General features: G+C 47.9%; 2 protein-coding genes across 8 annotated transcripts in view; one reads left to right on the top strand and one right to left on the bottom strand.

Moving 5' to 3' along the window:
• Positions 1 to 4,298, bottom strand: part of KXD1 (KxDL motif containing 1) — a 6,664-nt gene extending 2,366 nt beyond the window's left edge. For 4 of the 7 annotated variants that reach the window (XR_003045116.1, XM_015587234.2, XM_015587247.2 and 1 more), the window contains exons 1-4: positions 4,161 to 4,213; positions 3,462 to 3,488; positions 1,379 to 1,500; positions 276 to 428 (exon numbers count right to left, since the gene is read on the bottom strand). Coding sequence is in view for 6 of the 7 variants with exons in the window: in XM_015587234.2 (XP_015442720.1) it covers positions 276 to 428; positions 1,379 to 1,500; positions 3,462 to 3,488 (302 nt within the window). In the remaining variant the exon portion in view is untranslated. Of the gene's footprint in view, positions 1 to 275; positions 429 to 1,378; positions 1,501 to 1,827; positions 2,798 to 3,461; positions 3,489 to 4,160 lie in introns of those variants that run through there. The other 3 variants (XM_025044025.1, XM_015587241.2, XM_015587237.2) reach the window with 3 other exon arrangements.
• A 20-nt stretch (positions 4,299 to 4,318) lies between these two features.
• The window catches only part of FKBP8 (FK506 binding protein 8), a 13,387-nt gene continuing 8,790 nt past the window's right edge, over positions 4,319 to 8,915 (top strand). Inside the window, exons 1-2 of the mRNA XM_006904312.3 lie at positions 4,319 to 4,443; positions 6,744 to 6,827. The gene's annotated coding sequence lies outside the window, so the exon portion shown is untranslated. The remainder of the gene's footprint in view (positions 4,444 to 6,743; positions 6,828 to 8,915) is intronic.

Genomic DNA, 8,915 nt, shown 5'->3' with positions numbered 1-8,915 from the left:
CCTTTCACTATCGACTCTTGCCTGCCTTTTCTGCATATGTTTGGTGCTATGTTGCACTTTTTGAAAGATAAATAAAATTTAAATTCAGAAACTTAATTTTTATCCTAGAGTTCGGATGTTTTTGGATGCTAAGTACATGATGAAGCCTCATAAAATAAGTGAGCTGGATCTCTCTCTGTTGGCATGTTACATGGAACACCTGGGTGGCCCTCATTGAAAAGGGAGGAACCAGGGCTTGGAGGGGAAGACAGAGGCCAGCAGGGCCAAGCACTCACCTGATCCTGCGGAAGATGCTGTCCAGGTCCCGCTTCATCTCCACCAGAGTCTTTGTATGGTGCAGGAAGCGCTCGCTCATCTGCTGCAGGCGGACGCTTGACAGGTTGTTGAAGTTCACCAGCATCTCATTTGTCTTCTCAAAGCGGTCTAGCCTGGTGGCAGAGAAAGGGCCCCAACCCCTCTGCTCAGCCTATAGGACCCTGCCAACTGATCATGCTAAGCCCTTTCCTAATCCATGACCTTTTCATGTGCTGTTCCCTTTTCCTACAGAGTTCTGCCTGGTGAATGAGCCACCTAGCAAACTCCATTCAAGTGAACCCTTCTTGTGTAGCCTTTACCCCCTCCCTCAAGCAGATTTTACTTCCCTGACTCCCCTAACCTCAGGATGTTTCTCTGGCACAGCCCTGACACCATGGGGCTAGGAAAATTTGTGTCTGGTTTTGTCTCTCCTCATGTTGGGAATTTCCCAGGGTCAGGTCTGAATGTGACCTAAGGAACTAGAAGAAAGATGGGTGTTACTGAAACCCAGACATACCCAGCAATCTGTCACAGGGCAAGTGCTGTGCTGTGTCATAAATGGAAGGAAGAGCCTTTGGCTTAAAGACACAAAAATGAAGCCCTAGGAGACTACACTTCTACCCTAAGATTGTGTCAGCCCTTCTTCCTCACAGGTCAGGCCAGAATTAGAACGGGGCTGCAATGGCTATGGTGCCAAGCACCAAGGAAGGCAAAAAGGCATTCACGGCCCTTCCAAGAGACCTCAGTTGCTTGCAGACAAACAGCCTGGACTCTCAGAGACCAGGTTTCCAACAGGAATTCAGCCTACCTGCTCCCTTATATCTCCCAGCAGCCTCTTCTTATCCCAACTCTTCCCCACCCCAGGCCTTGGGACAGGAGCTGCTGCAGCCCCTTACCCCAAAGCCATCTGCAGCTGTGAAACCAGCTCAAAGCCCTGCTTCCTGTGCCAGGCCTTCACCTCCAGGCCAGGAAGGAATTTACTTTGGAGCCAGTGAGGCTGGGGTCGGGGCAGGTCTGACAAGAATGCTGGCTGGCAAGTGTTTTTTTCCCATGCCCGGGCCTAGGATGCTTGGCCACTGCTCACATGTTCTTCTGGGCCAGGATGATGGCGTTGATGTCATCCACATTCACCATGCTCAGGATGCGGCTGCAGAAGACCCTCGAGGCTGAGTCCGGGGGGTCCATCTCTTCTTCCTCCTCCGCTGCCTAAAACAGGCAGGAAGAAAGTCTTCAGTCTGCACCAGACATTGGGGGAATATAGGACAGAGAAGAGGAACCAAGAACCCCACAGGCTGCTTGAAAGTGAGTTAGTCATGCCACCTGAGCCTCAGCTTTGTCATCCTGGAAATTTGAGGGTGTTTCAAGAACTACAAGAGATCATCTTGTACTCAAGCACATCAGAATCCCATTCCCACTCTCTGGCATCTACTCTCCATGAGCCCAAGGCCACTGGCACCTTCCACCTGCCCAGATCTGCCCAACTCCTCCCATGCCTCCCTGCATCTGCCCATTCCCACTTTAAGGCCTTTGTACCTGCTGTCCCCACTGGTGGAGCATGCATAGCTGCCCTTTCAGATTATCACAACCTCATGTCTTCTCTCCCAGGAGGTCCTTGGTCACTTCACCTTGTTTTAATTGTTTCACTGGCTCATCTCTGTTTGAAATTATCTTAGTTTTCAGTTGACCTGTTTGCCTGGCACCTCCACAGCACTATCGGCTCCAAGAGAGCAGAGGCATGTCTGTCTTGCTTGCTGCTCTGTCTCCAGAGCACAGCTCAGAACATGGCTTACAGCAAGGGATTGCCAGAATTTCACTTGGCAGAGGCAAACAGAATCGTTCAAACTCAGCTCTGCCACTAACTTTTAACAGTAAATTAAAGCCAAGAATTTCAGGTACTCAAAACCAGGCAGGCTATAGGCTCCAGCACCCCCTAGATGGCTCTGGGGCTCTTAGCGTCCCTGGCACACAGATGACGATCCTAGTGGGTGGGGGCTTCCTGTATCAGGCCAGGGCAAGAAAAGTCACAGCTTCAGTACTGACTCTACTGGTGGGGGACTTCAGGAAAAACCGAGAATCCCGGCATACCTTGGTTCTATGGCCCACACATTTAATGGCCAAGAAAAGCCCACTTGCCATTGGTTTAGATACACAAACACACGATCAAGAAGGGCTTTCAAAGCCCACTTAATCCACCTTGCTCTTTATTGAACACCTACTGTAAGCTAAACGAGGTACTAACTTTATATATGGAAACTGTAACCCTTATTTACATGTGAGAAAACTGAAGCTAAGAGACTGAGGCACTGAGCCATTGTCACACAGTCAGTGAACCTGAGTCATAACTCAAATGCCCATGGTCCACAGGAACCACAAAGGTGTGAATCTATACAGGTGTTCGCTAACTACCCATGATAGGACAGCTGCTGCTGCTTAGAGCAGCTTCTTGCCTGACTTCTCATTTTCATCCAGAAAGAAAAAAGAAAAATGCAAGCCCGATCCTGTCTGATCTCAAAAGCTAAGCAGGGTCAGACCTGGTTAGTACTTGGATGGGAGACCACCTAGGAAGACCAAGTTCTGTAGATGTAAAAAAAGAAAAACGGATTTTTTTTTCCTGTGAAATCACCTCATTTACAAATGTTAGCAACTACTTTTTTACCCACCATGGAAGCCAAGAGTATTTGTGCCCTGAATCTGGTTTAGCTGTTTGCAGCCCCGACATGGCTTCTGGAAGTAAAGTGCCACACCTGATGAGATTCTGCCTGCCCGCCCAATAACCACTGTTTATGTGCCAAGTACAGACAGTCACAGTCTCTACAGTTCTAAAAAACCATGATCATGTATAAAGAGGATACTTGGGCTCAAAGGACAGAGTCATGTAGCTAGAAGCCCACAGCTAAGCCTGGCAGGTGCAGGATTTGGGCCTGCAGGAAACAGTTCTGCATCAAAGTTGGGCTCTTTCCTTTCCTGTGCTCTTCTCCCACATGTGAGGGATTCAAGGCACACCCCTCCATCCCCAGCTACCTCTGTCAGGAAGCCTTTCCTGACTAACAGCTAGTCTGGACCACATAAGGGTGAAAATGACCCAGCAAGGGTTCTGGTTCCTGCTCCAAATATATTTATTAGTGAAACAGGCAGAGAGGGAGGTTGTGTGGGCTTGGGAGAGTCACCTCACTTCCCTGAGTTGGTCTTCTCATCTAGAAAACGAGAATAACAAAGAATCAGAATCTCACAGTACTATGTGAGAACTGAAACCAACAGTGATAAGACGATGATCTCGGAGCAGGCTGTTTCTCCAAGGGAAGCGTGAAGAAATCCTAGGGCGGGGCGCTGGAATCAGCGTTTTGACGAGGACTTCCCTGGTGCTTCCAAGAATATGAGCAATCACCCCTACGAGGCAGACACTATCATCTCTGAGGGCAACTAAGGCTCACGAAGATGGGCTCCGTTGCCCAAGGTCAAACAGCGAGGCAGAGAGGCACCGCGATTGTACCCAGATCATTTAACATAATTTAATTAGGCGGCCCAAGCTTAGCAAAACCCCGGAGTGGGGGCGGGGCTCGCATATCCCCTCACGCCGCGCCCCTGAAAAGCAGGGAAACTAAGGCCTAACCAGGGCAACGCACGGTTCTGGGTGACACGCCACAGCGTGAACACAGGCGGCCCCAACTCCCGCAACCGGGAGCCGGATCCACTGAACATACGGGGAACCTAAGACCGGTCCGCAGAAGGGGTGCCCAGATGTGGCCAGCAGCACGTCCCACCCCCCGACAGCCCAAGGATCACGCTCGACCCGGTCCGGCTCCCCAGCAGCCCCAGCAGTCCCAACCCCACCCCGAACTCGGCCCCGGCGTCGGTGGCAGCAGCACCTGCACATCTGGCAGCCTTGCTCGCGCTTCCGGGATGGCGCCCGCGCCGCCGGGACGTCACCACGCACCATACGTGCGAGTGCGCGTGGCAGCGACGCGTCCGGGGCCTAATTGTGTGCGTGGAGGAAGGGGTGGGGCTTATGTGCAGCTTCTGTTCCCTTGTACGTTGTAAAGAATAGCCAATCAGGCTGTCTCTCTCGCGTCTGCGTAGTTTCCAAATCCCGAGCTTCAATGAAGACCGGAAGGGGTGGAAAAGGCTGTAAAACATCCCATTTCATAGCTGGTAAGACCGAGGTCTGAGAGCGGCACGCAATCCCTCGAGGTCATACAATGCTCGAGTGGCTTGTGGTCGACCCAGACCCAGGTGTCCTGATTTTCAGGCTGAGAATCAGACCCCGGTTCAAAAATCCTTGCTCTGCTTTTGCTGACTTTTTTTTTCTGGTCCAGGAACCCACGTTGCATTTAGTCAGATCTTCAATAGTCTTCGCTCTGACAGTTCCTCAGTCTTTCCTAACCTTTAATGACCTTAATACTTTTGAAGACTACTGGTTTTGTAAAATACCCACCAACATGGGTTTATCCGACGTTTCCTCAGGATTAGACTGAAGTTAAGGAGTTTGGGCAGGAATCCTTTAGAAGCTATGTTGTACCCTTCTCAATGCATCATATCAGGAGGTGTGCGATGTTGACTATTGCTTAAGGCAGTGTCTTGTCAGTTTCTCAACTATCTAAAGTTACTATTTTCACCTTTGCAACTAATAAGTATCTTACGGAGAGCTACTTAAGAGACCATGGAAGTATCCTAGGTTTTTTTTTTTTCCACATTTTAAAAAACATTTTTCACCCAATAGTTTATGCATTCATCCATGGCTCTGGCTGGCAACAATTATTACTAAGGTGTTTGTGTAATGGTGATTTTCTATTTATTAATTTAATTATTAATTAGAATTCTATTGTAAACGAGCTGTCTATTCTTTAATTATGTATTTATTCACATAGCACTGTGAACTTATGAGTATTTTATTGTTATAATTTCTATATCATTTATTTTGCTGCCCCTTTAAGTTAGCTCCTATGTCCTTTTAATATGTCTCCATCTTCTGAGTACTTCCTTAACTTTTGGCACCACAAGATTTTCTATGTTTGCTTTATAATATCCTTGGAATCAGCCTTTACTCCAAGGAGCCTGGTTCCTTTTCTTGGAGAGTGATATTCAGAAACCAAGCTCTGGATGCTGAGTGTGCGCATTGCTTAGAAACCCTGTCAGCTGTCAGAATTAGGAAATACGTGTATGCCTATTAGCCCATACAAATATACATCTATATTTAGTTCTACATCTGTCCCCTTGTCTATACTGAAAACCATGAACAAAACAGGACAAATATAGTAATTTCCTAATAAATGTTAGCAATTCATTATCATTGGTTATTGAGGTCTTACAATGTATGTATGTTATATATCTAATTTTTCTGGGTCTCAGTTTGTTAACTGTGAGTCTGATCATAGCATCTGCTTCTTAAGGTTTTTGAGAGCTTGGGAGATACACACACATGCCCTTGGCCATATGGAAGATCCTTTAGAAGCCCTAGAATTGGACATATCTGAGTTCTAATTCTAGTTTTGTCACATCCCAGGTGTATGGCTTTGGGCAAGTGCCTTAACTTTATGAAATCATGCAGGTGAGTTCCTTATAACAAGGCTGGGCTCACTATAAGCCCTTGGTAAACTATTTTACCCCGACACTTTGCTATCTTTATTCACTGAAAAGTGAATGTGAACTGGGATTCATATATTTAGTTCAACAAACAGTTTTAAACATTGTTCTAGCCATCCCCTTTGGATGTGGCCCATATTCTGGGAATCCAGAGAGTATTCAGTCCCTACCTGGCCCTGGAGGACAAAGGAAGAGTCTGACACAGACACTCCCAGCCCTGAGTGGAACAGTACTGGGCTAGAAAGAAGAGAGACTCAAGGCTGGAGGAACCTGAAGAGTGGGGTTTGAGGATTCATTTTAGGGGCAAGGAAGCATGTATATCTGGATGGGGCTGAGGGAATCACAGGAGCAAAGGCAAGATGGTGGAAAAACACAAAGCATGGGCTTGACTTTTTAAGAATTGTGGAGCTCAATGAGCCAGGCAGCTACCAGTGCTGAGAAAGGAGGTTTGGTGGGGCTGCTAGGAAAAGCGGAACCATGGCTCTGCAGGCTGCAGCAGAAGAGGCCCAGGCTGAGAAATCGAGCTTTTCAACAGGTCTCTAGGGCTCTGTTAGAGGCCAGGAAACATTTAAGAGGGTCCTGGAAGGGGTGGGGGCTGCACATTGGGGCCAAAAGGGATTTGGCTAGCCCCAAATGTTTTGAGCACATTGGAGTGGAGACAAGAAAAATGTTTTCCTCCTTTGTGTGTTTGAAGGAGAGAGTGGAAAGTGATGGGAAGGCTCAGTCGGGCCAGAGGTGGGGACATTGGTGGTGTGGGAGACCTAGTCTGGGGAATGGAAGCCTTTCTCTGCTACTTTTTTCACTTTTATTTCTTACATAGCACTCATCATAGCTGCAATTAAATATTTATCTGCCTTATTGTTGTACAGTATCCAGTTCCCTGGCTGGAATAAAGCTCAATGGGAGAAGAGAGCTGGCCTAATGTATCCTTCATCACTGTGACCTTGAACAAGGTAATTAACTTGTCTATGCCTCAGTTTCCCCATCTGTAGAAGAGGATAATGAGTCTTACCAAAACACATGCATCCTATCCTAAAGAAGGTGAGAGAGAAAAAAACACATGAGAATGCAGACTTAAGTCCAATATGTCTCTAATTACATTAAATGTAGAGACCAAGTGCCTCAGTTAAAACACAAAGATGGGCAAACTGGATCAAAAAACAAAACCTGGTTTTATATGGCTTACAACAGACGTGTGCAACATAAGGATACAGAAAGGTGGAAGATAAAAGGATGGAGCCTTTAAAACATGAACCAAGAGAACGGGTGTGCAATCTTAATATCAAAGTCCACTCTACGGCAAGAAGCACGGAGATAAAGAGGGGCATGTCACAACAATCACAAGTTTCGTTTTTCTAGGAAGAAATGACTGTAATTCTGTATACAGCTAATGACGTGGATTCCAAATATCAGAGTATTTATTTCATAAGGCTGATGTGAGGATTAAATACATGTAGTGTTTGCCTACATGTGATACATGAGTGTCAGCCGTTATCGTTATAATTGTTGGTGTTATTATAATTGTTTATTTTATTAGTTGTTTACTACAGTTCCTCTAGCCCCTGTGACAGGTAGGGCTGCATGGGTAACTCCATCCTACGGATAAAAACACTGAGGTTTAGATGGACAGGAAACAGTCAGAGTCCCTCAAAACTGGGACTGGCCCAGGCTTTATTTGATATTCTTTCCAGGCAATTTCTCCTGTATCTCCACTGCTTTTCCATCTCGTCTGTCTGGCCAGCCTGCTTCCTTCCACAATGATTTCCCTAAGTCTCCCTACCCCCCACTTTTTGTGCCATACATACACTGTGTAGGCCTCAGGGCTAAAACAATGAGAAACAACAGACCCTTCCCAGACTTCAGGGATCTTCCACTCTAGTGGACGAGACAGACGTAAGGCAAGTGATGGCACAGATAGAAGTCAATTACTTATGAAGTGGAAAGTGGAAGTTCATCGTGCTGAGAGAACAGCCAGTCGGGCACCCGGCTTTGCCTTGAGGAGGTCTGGGGGGGGGGCCTTCTTGTAGGAGGTGACCTTCCAGCTCTGATCTTACAAATTAGTTACCTCCAAAAGCCAGTTACCTCCTCCAGTGTTAGTTACCTCCAAAGCCAGTGCCTCATTCATTTAATTATTCGTTCGTTTACTGAACTCCCTGAGGTGCTAGGCATCATTCAGGGAGGTTGGAGGGGGGACAAAATAAGCAAAATTCTTTCTAGGAAGGAATAGAGTTGGGGGAAGGGGGCAGAAGCCAAAGAACAAACAAGATCATTCTGGAAGTCGGTAACTGCTGGGAAGGAAAAATAATAGAGCAAAGGAAGAGTAAGTGCCCCTTCCCTTCAAAACAAGATCCATAATAGCCCATCTTAAAAAAACCCAAAACCATCTAATCGAGGCAGCCACCTTCTCTAGGGGCCGTGGGCACCTTATCACCTTCTAGCAGAGGGTGCAGTGGGGTGGAATCACCCCCAGTGGCCCTGCTCGCTCAGTCGCTCACCTAGCCATTATTGAGCTCCTCCTGTATGCATCAGGCTACCTTCCGGGGCTTAGACAGACCACACGGGAAGCGGGGGTTGTTGTGTGCCTTTGGGCGCGTCGTTCCCCCTCGGGGTTTTGGGTTCACATCCGCAACTACGGCTTCAGGATGGATTATTCAGCAGCCCCAGAACTGCCCTGACCGTCAGGCCTGAGCTCCTTAAAGAAATACCGTTTAGTGGTGTCTTCCCAACACCCTCCAAGGGGAGGGTGCGTGGATTGGAGTGTTCATCTCCATTTAGCAGGTGGGCAGAAAGCAGCTCAGATGGTAGCAGTGAGTCGCGTCAGGTCGCACAACGTTAACCTGCAAATAAACGGGTCGTGGGAACCCGCCCCGCCCCGGACCTGGGTGGTTCGGCGGCCTCTGCCTCTTTAAGAACGCCCCACGGATGCAAGCAGGAAGGGGGCGGTACCTGCTCCGGAGACGGATGTGCGCGTGGGCTAATGGACGCTGTAGTCGCGGTAGCGACGGCCAATGAACACAGTAGGGGCGGGGCCAGGCGCCAGA

Source organism: Pteropus alecto, unplaced genomic scaffold, assembly GCF_000325575.1.
Source record: "Pteropus alecto unplaced genomic scaffold, ASM32557v1 scaffold160, whole genome shotgun sequence".
NCBI classification, from domain to species: Eukaryota; Metazoa; Chordata; class Mammalia; order Chiroptera; family Pteropodidae; genus Pteropus; species Pteropus alecto.
Note: the sequence above shows the minus strand (reverse complement) of the source record. Positions and strands in the feature narration are given on the sequence as shown.